The 21,857-nt window shown below is 55.5% G+C and overlaps 2 protein-coding genes and 1 long non-coding RNA gene across 5 annotated transcripts; 1 reads left to right on the top strand and 2 right to left on the bottom strand.

Annotated features, from left to right (window-relative positions):
• Positions 1 to 23: 23 nt before the first annotated feature.
• Positions 24 to 12,536, bottom strand: CNGA2 (cyclic nucleotide gated channel subunit alpha 2). 2 transcript variants are annotated; one of them, XM_023926862.2, is made up of 7 exons: positions 12,368 to 12,536; positions 7,324 to 7,456; positions 7,049 to 7,159; positions 6,382 to 6,552; positions 4,054 to 4,161; positions 3,572 to 3,678; positions 24 to 2,915 (listed from the first exon to the last, which is right to left on the bottom strand). In XM_023926862.2, the coding sequence occupies exons 2-7, from the start codon at positions 7,410 to 7,412 to the stop codon at positions 1,492 to 1,494; spliced, it is 2,010 nt and encodes a 669-aa protein (XP_023782630.2). In that variant the 5' UTR covers positions 7,413 to 7,456; positions 12,368 to 12,536; the 3' UTR covers positions 24 to 1,491. The 2 variants fall into 2 exon arrangements, with proteins under 2 accessions (XP_023782630.2, XP_086707116.1); XM_086850990.1 differs by lacking the exons at positions 6,382 to 6,552; positions 7,049 to 7,159; positions 7,324 to 7,456; positions 12,368 to 12,536 and adding an exon at positions 5,752 to 5,969 and having other exon boundaries at positions 4,054 to 4,196.
• Positions 10,657 to 20,628, bottom strand: LOC111929194 (mitochondrial fission factor homolog B). Of its 2 annotated transcripts, XM_086850994.1 has the most exons (8): positions 20,472 to 20,628; positions 17,615 to 17,910; positions 16,959 to 17,107; positions 16,143 to 16,231; positions 15,403 to 15,564; positions 12,960 to 13,038; positions 12,368 to 12,536; positions 12,016 to 12,268 (listed from the first exon to the last, which is right to left on the bottom strand). In XM_086850994.1, exons 2-7 carry the CDS (start codon positions 17,808 to 17,810, stop codon positions 12,405 to 12,407), a joined length of 807 nt encoding a protein of 268 aa, XP_086707120.1. In that variant the 5' UTR covers positions 17,811 to 17,910; positions 20,472 to 20,628; the 3' UTR covers positions 12,016 to 12,268; positions 12,368 to 12,404. The 2 variants fall into 2 exon arrangements, with proteins under 2 accessions (XP_086707121.1, XP_086707120.1); XM_086850995.1 differs by having other exon boundaries at positions 10,657 to 12,536; positions 20,472 to 20,559.
• Positions 11,857 to 19,860, top strand: LOC147650511 (uncharacterized). Its single transcript, XR_015276525.1, has 2 exons — positions 11,857 to 16,795; positions 16,831 to 19,860. It is a non-coding gene; the product is annotated as an uncharacterized LOC147650511 (long non-coding RNA).
• Positions 20,629 to 21,857: the final 1,229 nt, after the last annotated feature.

Consider the following 21,857-nt stretch of genomic DNA (forward strand, 5'->3'; position numbering starts at 1 on the left):
AAACAAACCCAGCACATGTACAGTTTAATTCAGAGATGGCAAAAAATCTTTTATTCTTACCCCAACAACTAATTTTGGTAATGTAACCATTCCTACCCCCACAATCCCAAAAACAAGGCCTTTATTTTTGAATGGAAAACATTCATATGAAATGCAGAGGCAGTTTTAGATTGGAAAGAAAGAAAGAACAAAGGCAATATCCTCAGTTTTCCACTATGAACCCTTCTGGGTTGATATTTCCCAATGTGTCCTCCCATCATTTCAGCCAAACTCTTGGCTCAGGTTGACAGAGAACATGAATTTCCTTCTCCACCAAATACTCTCCTGCTTGGTACCAGCCCAACACCTCACAGGTGCACTGGGGTCACAGGCCCAGAACCAAGAAATGAGGAGTCCTCCTCCAGTCCCAGCACCTGCCCTGTACCCCAAGGCATGGGTGACACTGCTGCTTGCACTGCTGCTGCTTGCAGGGGTTTGGGGGCTGTTCCTGCGCTGTTCCCCTCTCCACCAAGCTGCTCACACCGTGGAGCCACCAGGGCTGCAGCACAGACTGGCAGAGCTTTGCTGGCACTCGCAGTGGGACCATGTTTGCACCCTCACACATGTCCCTGTGGCTGTGCCACTCATCTCTCCTCCAGAAGGCAGGGGCCTCTGCAGCCTGCAAACCCCCAAAACTCCCACTGGGTACAAGAAAACGCTCTGCCCAAGAAAATAAATGTGTTCTGCACTCTCTCTGAGCTACCCACAGCAGAGCAAATACGGGCACAGCTGTCTCCCACCATGGCTTTGTTCCTTAGAAACGTCATTCCAGTCAAACCTCTCCTGGCACATCTGCTGTCGTTGGATGGAGGAGAGAGACTCTCTCTGTCTGATTTGTAGCAGTTCCAGCCCTGCACAGCCCTTGTCACCCAAGACATCCACAACCCAGATGGGGATCACACTGCTTCCACAGCCTTGGGAATGCTGTTCCCAGGAGGGTGCAGGGCTCAAGGCACCAAAGCACCTGCACCAGGTGTCCCCTGACAGCACCAAATAACAGAAGAGAGAGGCAGGCAGGAGGCAGAGGATGCAGACCCTGGCAGCTCAGTGCCCAGCCTCAGCAAGGGTGGGGATCAGGGCAGTGACAGTGACCCAGACAAGCCTCTCCCTTTGCAGATGCCAGAAGCACAGTTTGGCCTGTTCTAGCTGAGTTTGGGGACTGTGAGTAAAGAGTTTCTGGGTGCAGACTGGGCAGTCTTTGCAGACACTCAGTGTGGACTGATTACCTGAAGTGAGTTACAAAGGCTGGCCCAAAAGGCAATGAAACAAGTGACAGGTCAGAGGAGGAGCCAGGGCAATCCCCTGTTTTGGAGCCACCTCAGGGGCTGCCATCAAGGCAGTGCCAGCAGCAGCGCCAAGGACCTGGCAAGGCAGCCACAGGGTCTGCCTTGTGAAACAGCAAACACTGCCTCAGCACAAGGTCAGACATCATCCAGCTGACTCTGTTCCCCCTCACTGCATCCCACCAGGTGAAGCTTTCTCCTCATCCTCAAACAGACTGTCTGAGCTATCAGAGAAGAAATCCTCCACTTCCTCCTGCCTCATCTTGGACTCCAGAGCAGTGATGCGCTGCTTGAGCTTCATCTGGGCATCGTTGTACTCAGTCAGGAGCCGGCCCAAGCGGGTGTGCAGCGTGTCCAGGTTCGAGGCCACCCTGTCCAGCCTCTCCTCCACGCTCTTCCCTTCTGTGCTTTCCTCTGCAGCTGACTCATCCAGCAGCCCTTCCTTGATTAGGATCTCCCTGCCACGCTCCTCCAAGATCCTTTTGGCATCAGGGTACTCTGTGATTGCTTCCATGAGATCTTCCTTTGACAGGCAGAAGAGATCAGAGTAGCCCAAGCTGCGGATGTTGGCTGTGCGCCTGTTGCCCATTTTGCTCCCTTTGATGTTGAGGATGCTGATCTCACCAAAGCAGCCCCCTGCAGTGAGCAAAGCGTACTGTGTCATCCCATCATCCGCCACCACGGCCAGCTTGCCCTCCTTGATGATGTACATCTCCTTCCCGATGTCCCCTTTGCGGCACACGTAATCCCCCGGGCTGAACACCTGAGGGCGAAGCTTCAGCACCAGCTCCACCAGCAGCCCTGCCTCGCAGTTCTGGAAAATCCTCACCTTCTTCAGTGTCTCCAGGTGAACGTTGATGGCAATCTCTGCCCTCAACTTATCAGGGAGGTTCTTGAGGACCTCCTGTTCGTCTACTGCCTTCTTGTTGGTCCACAGGTAGTCGAACCACTTGATGACTTTGGTTTCCAGGTCTTTGCTCACCTTGCGGAACTGCATGTAGTGCTTGATGGAATCGACTTTGGCCTGGAACTCCGCCCTGGTGGCGTTCATGTTGGATATCATGGAGCCCACGTTCCCCACGATGGTGGCGAAGATGAGGACGCCGATGAGGAAATCGAAGATCACAAAGAGGTACTCTTCATCCCGCACGGGGGGAGGCGTCTCCCCGATGGTGGTCAGAGTCAGCGTAGACCAGTAAAGGCAGTAGATGTACTCCCGGGTCAGAGAGCCGTACTCAGGGTCTGTGACATTGGGATAGACCCAGCTGTCCTCCCCGAAGCCTATGGCCTTGGAGATGGCATAGTAAATGCAGGCATTCCAGTGGATGATAATCAGGATGTAAAGAACCAAGTTGCTGATGCGGAAGATGTTGGGGTGGCTGGTTCTGGTCTCGGTCCTATCAAAGAACTCAAACATGCGGGAGAAGCGCAGCAGCCTGTTAAAACGCAGCTCGGGGCAGTGCAATCCCACCAAAAAATAGGCCAGGTCTGTGGGCAGGGTGGAGAGAACATCCAGCTTGAACTGGAGCGTGTGGATGTAGTTATCCCGTAACTTCTTCAGGTCCTTAACCAGGAGGCCCTGTTCCAAGAATCCTAAAGAGAAGCAAATTATCTTGGATTATCTTGGTTTAAGTTTGGCACCTCTTCAGGTTTTGTGAGCACCTGAGCAATAGTCTGTGATATGCATAAATACACAGGGTCACCCAAATATTACCAGTTCCTGCTCTACTCAGTTTGTTACCACTCAAGGCCTTCATCTGGCAAAAGCCACCCAAAGATATCACTCAGGGATTTAGTCCGTTGCCACAAGGAAAAAGGAACACAAAGGTTTCCATCCTCCAGATCATGAATTATTGCAGTTCTGACAGCAAACGTTCAGCCAAGTGCTGCCTTCCGAGAACATTAAATTCTACCATTTTTCCATGCAGATAATTCATTAGCTGAACTGATGCAAAATCAGAGATACAGACCTTCAACTACGCCTGAATACTAATAGTAATGCAGGTAATTTTGTACAATTATTCAAAGGTGAAGTTGAAAGCTGGGATGATTAATCTTTCATATTGAAACTTGCTCCATTTCTCAGATCTTCTAATTAGATTCTTTCTCTGGAGACTGCTTCGTACAAGTGAACGCCAAGGTAGGCAAAACCCTCCTTCTAATGGGACTGGATGGATTAGGCCTGTCCCTTGCAGCTCATCTCCACTTTTAAGGGATGAAAGGAAGGCCAGGATGCTGCTCCTGCTCACCTGTGTGCAGGCGGATCACTGTGTCCCCGAGGTAGAGAGCATCTGAGATGTAATCCAACACCAGCCACAGCACAAAATAGGTCTTTTGCAGGTCAGTGAAGCAAGCCCTGGAGGAAGACCATCAAACAGGGTGTGAGGCCACAAATCCCCACACCTTCTCTAATTATTACAGTTTGATATAGGCTGATCCTGAGGTACCCAGCTCTGCAACAGAGCTTGGCCACTGGGCACGCTCCTCTTCTAGGAGTTAAAACTCCCTGCTCTGAAAAATCTGCCCTCCCTTGATGAAAGCAACATCTTGAAACCACCTCCCAAGTGACCCTGCAACCACAGCCCTTTCCAGCTGGGCCAGAACTCACAGTGGAGGGTCTCTTTCAGTGCCCACCAGCCCCAGCACCATGAGTGTCAGCTTGGTCCTGGCTGAGCCACAACAACCAGGTGACCAGGAGGGTCAGAGGAGCCCCAAGAACCTCCCAGCTCACCTGGCTACGAGCAAGCACCAGTTATAGAGGACAGGAACTGCAATCACAGCCAGCCAGTGGTAATACCTGTCCCCTGCAGGGTCCACCACAAAGAACTGCCATTTCCTCCTGGAAGCAGAGAGAGGAGACAGAGCTGGCAGTGTCTGTGGAAAACAGGGTTGGAAGGAAGCATCAGAGCCACACCCTTCACCCCTTGCACCGCACTGCCTCGAACAGAGCTGTTTGGGTGCCAGTCAAAGCCAAAACCATTCCCAGCAGTGCCAAATGCCAGCACTGTTTAAGTTCCTTTATCCCTTAAACTGAGCCGGGAAAGCAGCAGAAGTGGAGTCTGTGGGATGGTGAGGAAAAGCAGGTGGCCCACATGACACAGCACCCCAGTGGCTGCAGAGCCAGGAACAGATGAATGGAAGAGGGTGATCAGAAAAGTTCTTGAGACGTGACATGACTTTCCTTCTCCCAGGTGAGGGAGGGAGCGGTGCCAGGCAGACCTGAGGAGGAGATTAAGTGGAGCAGGAAGGGAAGTGTGCTGCAGATCAGTGGCAGCACCAGGAGGGGCTGCCCAAGCCCCAGAGCAGCAGCCCTGGGGGCAGCTGGCATGGCAGGACTGCCTCCTGTGCCTCCTGCAGTCTGCACAGCCCAGGCTCCAGCCTTTGAACTGCTCCCAAGTGTTTGATCCTGCTCGTCTTGGGACTCTGAGATAAGAAGTGTGTGCTCCTGTTGCCAGATTCACTGGGGAAGAGAAACTCTGTGGCTGGGCTGATAGGCTTATAGCTGCTGCAGCCTGGTGGGGCAAAACACCCTCTCCCTCCTTCCTTCCCTCCCTCCCTCCAGCTTTTGAAGATGCAAAACTCCCTCCAGTGATAGGGGAAAAAAAACAACCCATTTGCCAACAGATTGCCCATGCCCACCCCATTATTTTGGCAGCTTCAAAGGCAGAAGCCCTGCCTGGAAGTCTCCTTTCCCTGGAGTACAGGCAGTGCCTGGAGTGTGGGGACTGGCACTGGGCACAAAGCCAGCCCCAGTCCCTCATGTTCACCCTCCATGCACCCACAGACAAGTGCTGATCTGGCCTCCCCATTAAAAGGGTTTGTTTTTAACCAGAAAGTGCAAGTTGAACATTTGTTTTTCAAGAGAGGCACCCTGCTCCATAGGGCATACAGCACTGCATACACACAGGGGAAGCTCTGACTCACCTACAGCCAGCCCAGACAGCTGTAGCATCCACAGCCACTAATAAACTGTGAAGCTGTTAATGATGTTAGTAACTTCAGCTTTAAATCACCAGTGATGCCATGACAGTGGCCAGAATCACTGGTATTGCACTGAGAGCAGGGCCAGGGCTGGAAATACAGGGCTCTGGGTTAACCCAGGAAGAGGGAATAATCATCTGCCTCTTCCCAAAGGCTTTGCACTCAGGCCTGGAGCCGTGGAACCTGCCATGGCCATGGGCAGCAGCACACATGTGGGATTACCAGACTTGGGGCTCTTCTTACTTATGGAGCTGAGGACCCAGAAAACTCCAGAAGTTCCCCCTGTATCCCCAGAAGACACTGGCACTGAGCAGCCCTTTCACAGAACACTTCAGCTCCTTCTAGTCATGAACAAGCTCCCCTTAACCTCACAGTATTTTCTTCCAGATACAAGGCTCAGATTATTTTTCTCCTACATAAAACAATTATTTCTCGGTGTTTTAATTACCATGTATAATGGTAGGGTCCAGAGCAGTCTGTGAGCTTTGCCCTCTAATTAGCCAGCAGAAGAAAAGCCAGGTTATTGCTTCTCACCAGGAGTGTGAGCTGAGGAGATGAAAGGGCTGCATTTGAAAGAGCCTTTTCAGAAAGCTGCTCTTTGTGGGGACACAGGCAGCAAACACACTCCTTTCATCCCGAAGATGATGAATGAGGCTGGCAAATCCCACAGATTTGTGGCTCCTGGGTGGGATGCAGTGGTTGCTGGGTGGAGTCCTGCATCCCTTGGCTTGTGTCCAGCCCCTCATATGCACAAGCTGCAGGTGCATCTTATCACAGAGCCAGGGCTGGCTCCAAACACAGCCCTAGTGTGGGACTGGTATGAAACTGGGGAGGTCTGACGTGTTTCCCACCAAGGCATGGACCAGGAGAGAGAAGACCCCATGGCTGAGGGACAGGCCAGGTCTCTTCCACAGGGACAGACCACCAGGTCCTGTGTGTCAGCAAAACAGCCCAGCAGAGCCAGGCTGGCTGCCAAGACAGGGGCAGGAGGGACCCTTCCCACCCACTCCACTTCCTTCTTTCCCATCCCCACTGGCAGCCCCCAGCTCCAGCTGGGACCGCAGGAAAGGGATCCTACCTTTTGTTAACCTTCTCATCCTCCTCATCCTCAAGTTCATCGCCAGCACCTGCAGCCACTGTCAGGAGCTCGGGGCCTTGAAAACGCTCCAGGAAGGGGTCTGGCCTCTGCTGCTCCTCCTGCAGGCTCTTGTTGGCCCAGCTCCTGAGCACCAGCACCAGCTGGACTATCCTGGACAGGCCAGGGAGACAGACACAGGAGTTGTTAACAGAGCAAGGACAAAGCAAAAGCTTCAGAGTCATCAGGGGAGCTACAGCTGAGAAGGAAACTCTTGCAGCTCCCTTCCAAGCACTAGAATGTCTTTTTTTACCCCTTTTAGTGATGATGTGGGACCAAAAAATACACAAGCAATAGAGACCACCCTGATAGAGTTCCACAACTTCTGCCCCAGGCCTGCTGTCATTGCCACAGGAATATAAGGAGTCTGTGGCTGAGGCAGAGGGAGGCTGCCTGCAGGGAAAGGAGCCTCTGAGCCCAGGGGGGTGAAGCCATCCCCTACCAAAACCCTCTCCATGGCCACTGGGGCACAGAGAGCAGCATTCACAGACACTCATTCCTGCATCTCACGAATTCCACACAGCAGAAGGGGATCCTGACCCCACAGAAGGCCCCAGTGTCAAGGCCAGGCACGAAAGGCTCACCCCATGCCAGTGGCACACACAAGTACCTGGCCAAGGCTCCCTGGCCTTGGAAAGCGTGGTCAGCCCTCTGCTCCCCCCCATCCAGGCTGGCTCCTCTGTGCGGCTCTGAGCTGGTGTCATCCTGGGCTGAGCAGGTCCTGCAGTGGGGAGAAGGGGGATCACATCCACACTGTGCCACCTCGGCACTGCCACTGCCAGGCACACTGGAGGAACCTGGCAGCAGAGACTGGGCACCACAAACCCCGTGCCAGGCCTTTCCCTCCCCTGCCCAAACCTCAACCAAAGCAGGGACCAGCCTGACCTGCTGGTGCTGAGCCCTGTCCCCTCCGTGTCACCCTTGGGCTGGTGGTTGGCTGGGGAGCTGTGCAGACCATTGCTCCTCGCCAGCATCCTCAGGGTGAGGAGACCACAGGCACTCACCCTACCCCAGGGACCTGCAAAAAGCACAAAACAGCCACAGGAAAACACATGCAGGACACATCATGTGGTTTGAACACAGAAATCCAGCACGGCGTGGGAAGAGAGGGTCAAATCCCGCAGTGTGGGCCCACACCATGTTTCCCAGCACCTGCAGGAGGAGTGCTGCAGGGCATTTTGTTCTCTCCAAGACATCCCACAGCTGCCTGGGGCCGTGAAAGATGCTCTCCTCATCGTCCAGGCTCCTCATTCATTGCCAGAGGAATACCTATTTTTCCTTCTCTTCCCTGTTTTTTCCCATCTCTCCTTTGCCTTTCCTACTCTCCTTGCTTTCTGCTGCCTGGCCTTCCCCTTCCCATTCCTCTCCTCGTGTACTCCTCCTTTTCCCTGCCCTGCCTGCCCCTCCCTTGCCTTGCTTTTCCCAGTCCAACCCCTCCTTTACCTTGCTTTCCCCTCCCTTATCCTTCCTACCCCTCCTTTGCCTTGCTTTGGGTTGCCTCGCCTGGCTTCTCTTATCTTACCTTTTCTACCTCTTCCTTTCCTTGCCTTGCCTACCCCCTCTTTCCTACATCCCCCTTGCCTAACCTAACCCACTCCTGCCTAACCTAATCTACTCCACTCCTGCCTAACCTACGCCAGTCCTGCCTAACCTACCCCAGTCCTGCCTAACCTACCCCAGTCCTGCCTAACCTACCCCAGTCCTGCCTAACCTACCCCAGTCCTGCCTAACCTAACCTACCCCACTCCTGCCTAACCTAACCCATCCCACTCCTGCCTAACCTACCCCACTCCTGCCTAACCTAACCTATCCCAGTCCTGCCTAACCTAACCCACTCCTGCCTAACCTAATCTACTCCACTCCTGCCTAACCTACCCCAGTCCTGCCTAACCTACCCCACTCCTGCCTAACCTACCCCACTCCTGCCTAACCTACCCCACTCCTGCCTAACCTACCCCACTCCTGCCTAACCTAACCTACCCCACTCCTGCCTAACCTATCCCCAGTCCTGCCTAACCTAACCCATCCCAGTCCTGCCTAACCTACCCCACTCCTGCCTAACCTAACCCATCCCAGTCCTGCCTAACCCATCCCACTACTGCCTAACCTAACCTACCCCACTTCTGCCTAACCTAACCCACCCCACTCCTGCCTAACCTAACCCATCCTACTCCTGCCTAACCTACCCCAGTCCTGCCTAACCTAACCCATCCCACTCCTGCCTAACCTACCCCAGTCCTGCCTAACCTAACCCATCCCACTCCTGCCTAACCTACCCCAGTCCTGCCTAACCTAACCTACCCCACTCCTGCCTAACCTAACCTACCCCAGTCCTGCCTAACCTAACCCATCCCAGTCCTGCCTAACCTACCCCACTCCTGCCTAACCTAACCCATCCCACTCCTGCCTAACCTACCCCACTCCTGCCTAACCTAACCCATCCCAGTCCTGCCTAACCCATCCCACTACTGCCTAACCTAACCTAACCTAACCTCCCCCGCTCCTGCCTAACCTGCCTTGCCTGCCCTCCCCTCCCTTCCCCACCTCCCCAGGGCAGCGGTGCCACTCCGAGAAGCCACCAGCGTCCACTTACAGCCGCGGCGTCCCCCGAATCCTTGCGGGCTGTGCCGCTGCCTCAGGCGGGCTGGCAGGGCTGGCTGGGGAGCATCCCTGCCCCAGGAGCCGGCCGGGCTGTCCCCGGAGCGCTGCGGCTTTGAGAGCAGCCGGGCAGGGCAGGGCAGGCGGAGGTGGCTGGGCAGCAGGGGACAGCACACACACACACACCGGGGTGGCTGTCACCGCCCATCCCCGGAGCATCCCCGCTGCCCTGAGCAGCAAGGCGCACTCCAGAGGAGCTGACAGCAGCCAGCCTTGTGTCTGGGGATGAAAGGGGAGGAGGGAAAGGTGTTGCTCGGGGATGCTCCATTTCCCTGTGCACGTGTTCCCTTCTCCCCCCACCCTCGGGGGCTGGAGGGAGCCCAGACAACTCCAGGACAGCTGGAGATCACAGCCCTCCCGAGCAGCTCTGTGCCCAGTGACCCCCAAATCTCCTGGCTGAAGGGTCGCTGTGCACCCAGGGACAGGCACCCCCAGATGGGCTCAGGTCCTGCCACACCAGGGGATGCTCCTGGGTTCCCCTCCCAGCCCCTGTCCTGGGGAAAAGAAAAGATGGTGATTGTCTCCCTGCTTCAGAGGCTGTGCCACAGCTACTGCTAGGATGGAAAACTGGAAAAAGTAAACACATTTTAACGCCCTCACGTCCACTTACCTCTTCTCCTGCTGGCAGAACAGGGGACCAAAAGTGCTGCTCTGGAGTCCCATCAAAGAGAGCTGCAGAGCCTGAAGGTGACCATGAAATGCACATTTCACCAATTTCTGCCCTCTTATTTTGTTCAGGAAGTCATTCTAATACCCAGTTAGCAAAAAAATCTGCATCCCCAAGGCAATAAGGAAGAGGTCAGTTTTTATCCTCTCCCTCCAGGATGTAACCATGTGCAGTGGCTGAGGCTGGATCCATCCCTGACATGGAGTCCTCCACCTTGTGCAGGGCTGATGTGAAAAGCACCAGCACCAGGAGCCTCTTTTATCTTTGCTATCAAAGGTTTACCTTCTACTCTCCCCTTCAAAGCCTTAAATTCCACTCCTGGTCTCACTGAGCACCCAGGCAGCAGGGAGTCCAAAGGAAGGAACAGAATTTCTCCGCCTTGGCTGGGGCTGCGGCTCCTGGGTGAGCACCCAGCAGCACAGGCTGTCACCCTGCTCTTGTCCCCACATCACAGACTGCAGGTGACAGCTCACCAGGAGCACTGGCAGCAGCATGTCCCCCTTCCAACTCTCTCTTTGCCACCTGCCTGCAGCTGCCTCCAAAAGCAACACGGGAGCTCCAGGAGCTGCTCCCTCGAGCACCACGGTGCACAAAACACTTTATTTGCTGTGCACCTCATTGTGGAAGTGGTCCCTGGGGACACCCAGCTCTGCCACGTGTGCTGCCTTGGGACAAAGCAGCCAGGAGGAGGAGGAGGCAAGGAAGAGAAAAAAGGAAATACAAATATCACACTCCAACAGGGACAGCATTAACCAGAAGCTTTTTTACTCAAGATTCCCCCTCAGCCAGGGCAGCTGGGACTCAGACACCCACAGGTCACAGTCCTGCTGCCAAACCTTACCTGTTCCCACTTACTGCCACATCAGGATCAGACTCCACAGAAAAGAAACATGTCCAGAACACACAGAGTTTATTAAAATATGCATTTTGTGCTCCGTGTTTCCAGATTTACACCGGAATTTACACCTTACATAGAAGTCGTATCTTCCAGAACCTGCCAGGAACTAGCCCATGAGAACATATCCAGTTTGACCATCTCTCCTCCAAACACCTTCAAGCCACACTTTGAAGGTGGTGTGCCCTCCCAAAGTCATCCCTTCTCACCCTAAAATACAGCTTAAAATAAACCCCAAACACAAGCTTCCTCCAAAACACGTTAACACCTCTCCAAGGAGAGAAAGCAGACAATTTACCTCATTTCCTGGCACGACTCCCACCCCCTTATACATAACAGTTGTGTAAGGTCCTCTGGTGACCCTGACCCCATCCCTGAGCCACAAGCCACAGGAGCCACCCATCCTGCACATCCCCCCTGGCACAGCACAGCACACCAAGCCCACCCCACCACCCTGGCTCTCGTCTGAAATAAATCCCAGCGCTCTCCTCAGCTCAGCAATCAGCCACAGGTTCAGACCTGCAATTACTTTGGGACAGTTATTTATTAATCACTGTCCAGCTGCCAGATTTACAGTCACGGACGCTTGATGCGGTGTCAAGCAGAAAACACCTGAGCACTGATGTCTGTAAATAAGCTACTGGGACATCTGGATGACATGTAGATCCAGCTATAATTAGGTATAGGTGACACACAGAGGTCCTGTTAAGCCTTGCCAAAACCTGCCCCCAGGGCCTGCATGCACAACTCCAGCAGATGTGCTGGATGAACCACCAGAAACATCTCAAAGTCACCTCAGAATCAAGTCTTACTAAACTCTAGAGAAGGAAACAAACAGAAGAGCTGTTGAACAGAGCTTGTTTACAGCTAAAGAGCATCTGGGTCAGGAATTTCCCTCACTCATGTTCTTTCACCACCACTGAAGTTTCAGCTTGGCAGCAAGACCTGGGAGAGACCCCTCCACACCCCTTTGCCACAGGAAGCCTAACAAATACCTATTTTCCCTCACCTGTTTGATGCTATCCCTGTTGATATGGGGTTTTATAATCCAGAGAGCCACCATGGGGAGATTTCCCACGTAAATCTCTCTGGGAAAGAACCGAGCCCCTGGATAAGCCCAGATGTCAGCAAGGCTCTTACAGCCACTTTGGATCTGAGCATCTGCAAAGCTGCTGTGGCTGCAGGGATGGGAGCTCCCGACCCCTCCAGCTCCACTCCTGGAAGAGGGGCTGTGGCACAGGAGACCTGGCAGTGTCACCTCCACCAAACAGCAGCTGCACAAGGAAGAAAAGAAAACCCAGAGGAAGTTTAGAAACACTCAGTCACTCTACAGAAAATGAGGAATAGACCACAGCAGTCAGCTGAGAACTTTTAAGGGGTCAGAGTTGAGATCTCCAAGGTGGGATGTGGCCAGGGGACCAGGCCCACCACAGGCTATGGCTGTAACAGGACCCCACGTCCACAAACACCCAACACCTCGGGTTTGCATCTCCTCTGGCAGCCTGAGGGCAGCTGCACAGAACAGACACCTCCTGTGTCAGCCACCACTCAGCTCTTTGCAGCAGCTTCTCACACCTTCACTGTCATCATGGCCTGAAGGACACAGATTCCTGAGGGCCCACAGTGCAAAAAGGAGTCCCAGTCAAGAAAAGAAGAGCTCCACTGCTGGCAAGTACACGAGAAATGCTCCTCTCCCTGCCCTCACCCACCGTGCCAGGGTGAGCAGGGGAGGCTGGGCACGGGCCATCATCTCCTCAGCCAGAGCCACGTGTTGAAGAGGCAGGCAGAGATCATCACCGAGTACACCAGGGCCTCCTTCTGTCTCCAGGCATGGCACTGCTCCTCCAGCACGCGCAGCCTCCCCGAGATCCTCGCCAGCTGCAAGGGAAGCAGTGGGGCACTGTCAGCACCCCAGAAGCGTGGGACAGGGATGGAAAAGATGGGAGCTGCTGCCTCCTTCAGGCCCTCCTTTTCTAAAGCAGCAGCTTTTCCCACCTTTGTGTGGGAGGAGCGGCAGCAGCACCTCAGGCCTGCTTCCCAAAAGGATTCTTCCCCTCAGAGAGCATCTGAGCCCCTCTCACTGCCACCAGAGGGGTCTGGCTGTGTCCTGCAGCCCTTCAGCCCCTCGGGGTAGGAGCTCGATGGATCAACACATGTGTAAGTCCTCTCTTGCCTCTCCTTAAGGCAGGACCAGTCTGACAGCACCAGCCCACCAGGACTGAGCGACTGCCCCTGGAGCCTCCTCACCCACCCCCTGTGGCTCTCCCAGAGAAGATTCACAGCCCTTCACCCCCATCTCACCTGCCTTCTCATCACTGCCACCTCCGTCACCCCGGCCTCCTCCAAGGCGCTCTCTGCAGCGAGGCCAGGCTCCTGGGAGCTGGGAAAGGAAAGCAGAGATGCAGGTGGACAAGCCCTGCTCGTGGGGTGCCTCCCCACAAATGCAGCGCTGCCACGGCCAGCTGAGCCACGCAGGGAGTGCCTCCCCAGGCTGTGCTGCACCAGGAGAAAGCAAACAGCACCAGCACAGCACCCACAGATGAGCATCCACTCACCTGTTCTTAACCCCCAGCATGCACATTGGTACCCCTCCAGCATGCACCCAAAGTGATCAGGACAAACAGACAGCACGTGCCAAGACAGGCAACAAAAAACACATGCTTGTATTTCTTTAGAGGTGCAACAGAGAGAAAACATATCTACTAAGCCTCTGTAGTCACAGGAAATCACTGAGGGCTGGATAAAACATCTTTAGAGCCAATCAGGTAAATAGGTACCACAGGACCAGTGCTGAAATGGAGGGGTGATCCCATTTACATCAGCAGGTGAGGAAGCTGCCATCAGCTGGAGGGAGATACCACTTTTTGCTCTTGTAGCAATTTTACCTGCAATTTGAAACATAAACAAGCAACCCAGACGTTCACCAGTTTGTTCCCTCCCTGGAAACACAGGGGCCCCCACTGGAACGAGCTCCTGCACTGGCAGAGGCAGCACAGACCGCTGATCTCCAGGGCAGTCCCTGGAGGCACAGCCTCACTGCAGGGGCCACACCACTGAGTCACAAAATAAAGCAGATCCACAGTGAGAAAAAGATAAATTCCTGACATCATAGGCTAGCCCAAAATCAGCTATTCTACAACCAAAACTCCAATGTGCATTCTAATAACTCACACAGGCACTCACTGATCCTGTAAGGGTTAACAAGCACCTAACCCCACTCCTTGGAGGCCCTGGGGAGGAGAGGGTGTTTATCCCTGTTTGCAACATGATGCTGATCTCACTGAAGACAAGCCAGAAGAGGATGTGGAGATTTACTGAATCCCCGCCTGAAACTCCATTTGTGAGATAATACCTCCACAAAATGTAGCTGCAGTGTAAAATGACAGTCACAACAGAAAGAAAATGCAATTTTCCCCAGTAGAGAACCATGAAAAAAGGACACATCCTGCAGCTTTTGACTCAAAATCCCAGTTGATACAGGTGAACACCCTTTAAAGTAGAGACTGGAAATTGCCTTTTGGTGACTCATACCCTTCTAGAGGTCACTGTGAGCCAGATATCCCAGTCTCTGTCTGAGACCAGACTTGACTAAAATTTCAGGACAAACAAGTCAGCACAGTCTTTTTGTTTATTTCATTGTTGCACAGGGGTACAAAGCTGTCATACTGAAGGGATGTCTGAATCTGAAGGGATGTGAAATACTAGGAAGAGGTGTTTCAAAGGGAGATCAATACCTGGGGAGAAGCCCCAGAGTCACCCCACTGCATCACAGCAGCTCTGCAGGCTACCACAGCCTGAATGCCCCCCACTGCTGGAGGGAGGAGGGAGAAAGTCTTTTACAGCCACTAACCAGATCTCTTGGTCATTAAGAAATTAAAATGATGTTTGAAGACAGCCTCAGCCTACAGTTTTTAAGAGCAGAGACATCAGAGACATCACTCTGGATTATCAGCAAGCAGAAGCCAGCTGGGGAGGGAAGGCAGGATGTGATGGATGGTGGATGATGGATGCTGGTTCTCCTCCCTTTCTGCCTGAAGGCTTTGCTCAAGGAGAATGGGCAGTATTTACTTGTTGCTCCAGGTGCTCAGCAGCCTTAGAGCAGTGGGGACACCTTAAGGCTGCAAGGATGTCTTTGAACAAAGAGAATTTACTGCAGTGGCACAGATAAGGGTGGTGGAAGTGGTTCCTGCAGCACATCTGGAGGGACTGAGGCCACTGCACACCTGCTCCAGGGAGCACAAAGGGACACCACAACCTGGCCAGGGACACTGGCTGTGGGATGAGCTCAAGGAAAGGCTGCTTAAGAGTGACCAAAACACAGCCAAAGCTGCTGGGAGCCTGCAGGAGAGGCTCTCAGGGACAGCACCTGGGACAGGCTGTTTGCTCTGGATTTTGATTCTCTTCACAAACCCCTCTCCAACAAGCTATGAAAGCACTAGAAAAATTAGTCCTTGCTTAGCAGCAAAGCCCCAGAATGCCACAGCAGCACAGGGTCACTCAGGGTGCCCAGGGGACTGGTGCTAAAGCTGAGCAGACTCAAGCCTGGCTGGGTTAGTGAGGTGCACCAAGGCCTGGCACCCAGAGCTGGCAGACAGGACAGGTGAGAAAGAAAGTCCAAGGCAGCCATGCAGGGCCATCCTGCAGCCCACAGCTTACAGAGCTCGTGCCTGGCTCATGCCTCAGCAAGGCACAGGCCAGTCCTTGCAGAGTGACAGAGAGCTGGCTCAGGACAAGCCAAAGTCACCTGGATGGTGCTGGGTCTCGCAGAGAGTCCTGGACTCGGTGGAAGAGCACCTGGCCCAGGAGGTACATGGTCTGGAAGATGTTCTGCATGGAGTAGATCCTGCCTGCCTCTGTGAGGAGGGGGAGTGGGGCACTGGGAGCAGGCAGGGGACACGAGTGCGGCCTGGGTACACACAGAATCACGCCTGTTACTCCCTGGTCTGGCACAACAGGGCACAGCCTGGCACCAGGCACTGCCCCTCATCCCTTCAGCAGCTCCAAGCATCTCTGGGCAACGCCACTGGCGCCCAGACCCCGATGGCAACAGCTGGGAGAACCCTCTCCAGCAGCCCCCAGACTCAGAGGCAGCCACCTGATTCCTGCAAAGCCAACCATGGCTGTGCCACGCTGCTCTCCTGCCACCCAGGACAGCTCTGGACTTCATGTGGAACAGCAGTCCCTGCTCCAGGACCAGCTCAGAGACAATGTCCCCACTGCAGAGACTCGAGCCCAAGGCCATGAGCTCGAGCCCATGGGCCTGGGCAACAGCACAGCTGCCTTCAAAGCTGCCCTGCACAAACATCTCTGGCACCAAAGGCCATGTTCCTCTCAAGGATGAGCAGGACTTGCCAGGCACTGCACTTCTCTGATGGATCCCCCCACGCCCCTCTCAGGACACCAACACCAGAGAGCCTCCAAACAGCCCAGTGAGAGAAGATGCTGCTCCCCACCCACCCTGGGTGACTCTGTGCCCGTGCTCACCCCTCATGGTGCTGTCCTGGGCTGTGCAAGGCCAGATGGGCACAGTCACTCGGGGTCCTGTCCCTCCGTGACCTGCTGCTGTGATGGCCCTGTGGGAACCAAACACAACCACGTTATCCTGGGGCTGAGCCCAGCCTGGTGCCCTGTGCACCTGAGTGCTCCCACTCAGGGGTGCAGCACCACAGGAGCCCCAGCCTGGTGACCTGATGCTGGTGCAGGTGGGGAGACATGCTCAGAGCAGACAGAGCATCCCCAGCCTGCTGATCTGAACTCCAGCCAGATCAAAACCCCTGAACCTAACCCATCCAGGATCAGCTCTCAAATTTCAGGGAGGTTAAAGCACTTGAGGAGGCAGAACAGCAGCTCCAGCCTTTGGAGTTATTGCCTGCCCGTGCCTGGGACCTCTCTTTGAAAGAGTCTCACACAAGGTTAAAATGTGCTTTTGGCCATGACCCCAGAACCCTTTACACTGCTGTGATGAACCAACTCTGCCTCATGATGAAGTATGACTTCATCAAGAAGAAGAAAACAGGTGGAAAAAGGACTTAAAAAGTAGCAGCAGCAGCCAGTGGTGGGACTGCACCTACCTTAGCCTATCCCCTGCCCACAAAATGCAGCAAGAGATGTGGTTGGATCCAGGTCCCAGCACCCAGGTGTGCACTGGTTCTGGGTCAGAAAGAGATCCCAGCACCCCTACCCCTCCCTCCTAGGGCCTCCTGGAAGAAGAATCCTGGCTTGGGATGCTAACAGCCACCTGGAGAACCCCAAACTTGGGATTGCTCCCATTCCCCACCCCAGTCCCTGCCCGTACTGTACCGGTCGTTTGCGTCGCTGGGCGCTGGCTCTGCTGGCTGAGGGCAGGAAAGGGAGGTCCCCAGAGGGGTCTGGGGACACGTGCACCACAACAGGGGGGACCTTCCTTGGCTGGGTCAACAGGACTGGCCTCAAACTGGTGTCTGGTATCTCTACAGAAAGGAGAGAGAGAAGAATTAAGCCAACCTGAATGGCCTCAGGAGGGAGAAGAGAGATGCACCCACGTGGAAAGTCAAGCTTGTGTTTAGTGCCAGATGGACAAACAATCCCTGGGAATTCTGGACAGCCCAGAGAGGCAGAGCCACTCCTTCAGGACAGCAAGGTTTCAGAAGTGTCTGTCAAAGACAGGGCCAAATGTCCTGCATCCCAAAGCAGGGACCCTACCAAAGGCCGAGAGGGAACTGGAAGAGACATGGAGGGAGATGCCTCCACATTCTGCCCCTCACCTGGATTTGGAACTAAGGCCCCTCTGGACTGCTGTTGGTGACCTCTGCCCACCTCTTCCCAAGCCATCCACCATCCTGCCCTACATTCCTGGAGAAAAGTGCCTGCATTATCTGCCCCCATCCTCTCCTCCAGCAAAGCAAGTGAAAGGGGGGTTTATAAGGGGGTGCTGCTCCCTTGTAGTGCCTCACCAACCTTCAAAAGCAGGGCTTTACCTGCCAGAGAAATCCTATCGGGAATGTGCATCCGGAAGGATGCAGGGACATCCTCTGCCACTGTCCTCCTGTCCCCAGGGCTGCTGCTCTCTGCCACCTTCAGCCTGTTGGGAACCTGCATCCTTTGGTTGATGGCTTCTGTGAAGAGCAGGTCACAGCGGACGCGGTTCAGGTCCAGTCCCCAAAGCGGCCACATCTTTGCAGGTGTCCTCAGATGGGGTTTCACACAGAGGGAAAGAAAGTGGCAACAGGAGTGGCACTTCCAAAGGTGACAGCAGGGGCAGCTCTTCTTGCACCTGCACAGGGCCAACACAACATGCTGTAAGACAGCTTAAACAAAAAGTGGCAAAACCAGCCCAGAAAAGAGACCCTGCAGGAGCTGTCTGGGACAAGGGGGTGTCCCACAGCACCCAGCTGGCAGGGACAAGGCTGGAAGTGTCCTGGGGAGCCACATATGAGCTGATCACCCACTGCCTCAACTGATAGCAAGGAAAGTGCTCAGCACACAGTTCAGTGTGCCCTAGAAACTAGTGAAAAAGTTATTTTCCATCCAGAAGTGACGTTTTTGGAGGGCTGGGATCACGTTTTTGTGTTCATACACACCTTTGAGGAAAAATGAGGTTTTCTAAAAGCAAAACAAATTTTTTTTGTTGGGCTACCACAGGAAAGGCTTTGGTGCTGTTTTTTTCCATTCACTGCAGTATCCCCAGGTCCATACCCCATTTTCCCGATGATCCAGCTCTCCTTGGGTGACCCACATCCAGCCAAGGATGGACTTTGCCCTGAGCAGAGCTGCCAGATGCTGAACCACCCTGCCAGAGGGGAAGGAAAACCACACAACCCTTCCTCAGCTTGGAGCAGAGCCCCCAGCTCGGCTTTCTCCAGGTGGGGACCCGCAGCAAGGAGGGACACAGCCCCCAGTTCTCACTGCTCCTGGGAGCAGCTGACAGCAGGACAGGCCATGGGACACAGACACTGCCTGGGGCTTGGCAGCTCTCAGGACACACAATGGCCCTGTGCCTCAGTTTCCCTTTTGCCAAGTCCCAGGGTTTTCAGAAGTGCTCAGGGGCCACAATGTCCCTAGGATTTCACCAAGCCACACAAGCAGAAGGCAATCAATGGACACTTTTGGGAGAGAAGCCCAAAAGTCTTCTTCCTGGCTCCCAGCATATGCACTCTTTATTCTTTCCCAAAAAGCTGCAGCTGAGGAGAAAACCCCAACAAGCAAGAGGTGCTGAGGCTGGAAGACCCAAGCCTTACCCCAGTGCTACCCAGGCACTCCAAACATGCACATACAGCACCCCTGCACCCTCCTTGCTGTCAACTTTTGACCTCACCGTGCCCAAAAAGGTCCCTCTTTGCTTATAGGAAAAAATCCCCACCCTTAGAGGGGCCAGCAGCAGCCTGGGCTGCCCACCAGCCCCCTCACTGCTTCTCCTCAGGGCACTTTGGAACCCCTCAAACCCTTTAGGATTTCACCCAGGGTAGAGGAGCTGAAAGAAATCCCTGGGGAAGGATCATGGGACCTGTCCCCTGCAGCTGCCAGGCCTTGACACTGGGTACAGGAGGGTGGCAGAACCAGCTCTGCACCTGCCACAACCAGCACTTCCAGTGCTCACCTCGTGCTGCTCCCTCCTCCTCTGTCATTAAAAACCTTTCCATCACACAGGGATTTGCCCAGCATCAGCAGTGGTGACTCCCAGCTTCCAGCCTTGCAGACACTGCATCCCTGTCCCTGCACTGGGTCCGTCCTGGAGGCACTGCTGGGGACCCCGAGGGACCCCACACCATCCCCATCACCCTGCCCAGACCCAACCCATGGGTCTCACAACACACACACACACACAGACACATTCCTGCTTCTCCCAAAACCACAAAGAAAGTGCATTTTTGAAGGCATCCCCCCTACTTGGAAACAGGACAGTAATTCCTGGGATGGTCCCAAAAAGAAACCTGCATCAGACCCCCAGCCAGGAGACCAGCAGGTTTCTCCTTCACATTTTTGGTGCTCCAGAGGAGAGAACACTCTGTGTTACATTCCCAGCTCTGAGAAGCTAGCATATATTAATAACAGAAAATCTGGAGAGGGCAGATCTGTTCATTTTCTAATCACCTGTGAAACCACTGCAGCTCCCAAGGAACAGAGGGATGGGAGAGGGTGAGAAGCAGACTCTGAGACTAAGCTATTAAGAAAGGAAAAAAAAAAAAAAAAAAAATCAGCTGTCAAAACTCGTAAGAACAAAATGCTTAAGTGGCTGGATTTCCTCCTTTAACTTTCTTTAGGGCTTTTTCGAGCTCTTGCCAAGCACCCCCCACTCGCCTGGAGAGGCTCAGCCTTTGCTTTGGCACTTCTCCTTGGATTTGCAGTGACAGGGAATTTCCGGCTCACTAAACCCGAGTAGGTTTAAATCCTGCAAGCCAGGAAAACCTGCCCCGGGGAGGGAAACTCCACAAGCTCCCTGTCCGTGTCCCGGTCCAGCCCAGGCCAAGGCAGGAGGGGAGCAGGGGGGTCCAGCAGCCCCGTTCGGGGGGGCAGCAGGAGGGAGCAATGTGGGTTTGCCCGCAGCTCTGCCCGCCCTGTCCCGGCCCGGAGAGGGGCAGCGGGAGGGAACGGCTCCCTCGGCCGGCTCGGGGGGAGCCCGATGGGACACACGGGAGGGGACCCGGCCGGGGAGGGCACAGGGGGCCCCGCACCCTCCCGGTGGGGACAGCCCGGCCCTGTCCCGGCTCCCGCCGCCCGCAGAGCCCCGGCCGTGCGAGGGGACAAGGGGACACTGCGGGCCGGACACGGACATGACATGGGCACGGACACGGGCACGGACATGACATGGGCACGGACACGGGCACGGACACTTACTTTTCTTCGCAGACCGACGCAACTCGTCTGACCCGTAAACAGCCGCGCCCGCTGCCGGGACCGGGCGGTGCCGGAGGGGACAGCCCGGCCCCCGGTAATGAACCCGGCCCCCCGGTAATGAGCCCGGCCCCCGGTAATGAGCCCGGCCCCCGGTAATTAACCCGGCCCCCTCGGTAATTAACCCGGCCCCCTCGGTAATTAACCCGGCCCCCCGGTAATTAACCCGGCCCCCTCGGTAATTAACCCGGCCCCCCGGTAATTAACCCGGCCCCCCGGTAATTAACCCGGCCCCGCGGTAATGAACCCGGCCCCCCGGTAATGAGCCCGGCCCCCGGTAATTAACCCAGCCCCCCGGTAATGAGCCCGGCCCCCCGGTAATGAGCCCGGCCCCCGGTAATGAGCCCGGCCCCCGGTAATGAGCCCGGCCCCCGGTAATTAACCCGGCCCCCCGGTAATGAGCCCGGCCCCCCGGTAATTAACCCGGCCCCCGGTAATGAGCCCGGCCCCCGGTAATGAGCCCGGCCCCCGGTAATTAACCCGGCCCCCCGGTAATGAGCCCGGCCCCCCGGTAATTAACCCGGCCCCCCGGTAATTAACCCGGCCCCCTCGGTAATTAACCCGGCCCCCCGGTAATTAACCCGGCCCCCTCGGTAATTAACCCGGCCCCCCGGTAATGAACCCGGCCCCCCGGTAATGAGCCCGGCCCCCGGTAATGAACCCGGCCCCCGGTAATGAACCCGGCCCCCCGGTAATGAGCCCGGCCCCCCGGTAATTAACCCGGCCCCCCGGTAATTAACCCGGCCCCCCGGTAATGAGCCCGGCCCCCTCGGTAATTAACCCGCCCCCCCGGTAATGAGCCCGGCCCCCGGTGTCCATTCCTACCCCCGGTGTCCATCCCTGCCCCCGGTGTCCATTCCTACCCCCGGTGTCCATCCCTACCCCCGGTAATGAGCCCTGCCCCCGGTGTCCGGCCCTACCCCCGGTGTCCGGCCCTGCCCCCGGTGTCCGGCCCTGCCCCCGGTGTCCATCCCTGCCCCCGGTGTCCATCCCTGCCCCCGGTGTCCATCCCTGCCCCCGGTAATGAGCCCTACCCCCGGTGTCCGGCCCTGCCCCCGGTGTCCGGCCGGTCGCCCCTCGTTTAACGCCGCCGCCGGTAATTAACGCTCCCCCGGGAGCCCTCCTGTCCCCAGCCCTGCTCAGCCGCGTGCCCGAGCACAGGCATTGCTCTCTCCAGGGCCAGAACCAGGAGCTTCCCCGTGTCGCCATCCCCGGGAGTTCAGCGGGCAAGCCCCGCTCCCCGCAGCCCCGGGCCAGCGCAGCCCCGGGCCGCCCTGTGCCGGAGCTAACCTCTGCAGAGATAAAATGATCCCTTTGGGATTAACGGCA

This window comes from Cyanistes caeruleus, chromosome 14 (assembly GCF_971803275.1).
Source record: "Cyanistes caeruleus chromosome 14, bCyaCae1.hap1.1, whole genome shotgun sequence".
NCBI classification, from domain to species: Eukaryota; Metazoa; Chordata; class Aves; order Passeriformes; family Paridae; genus Cyanistes; species Cyanistes caeruleus.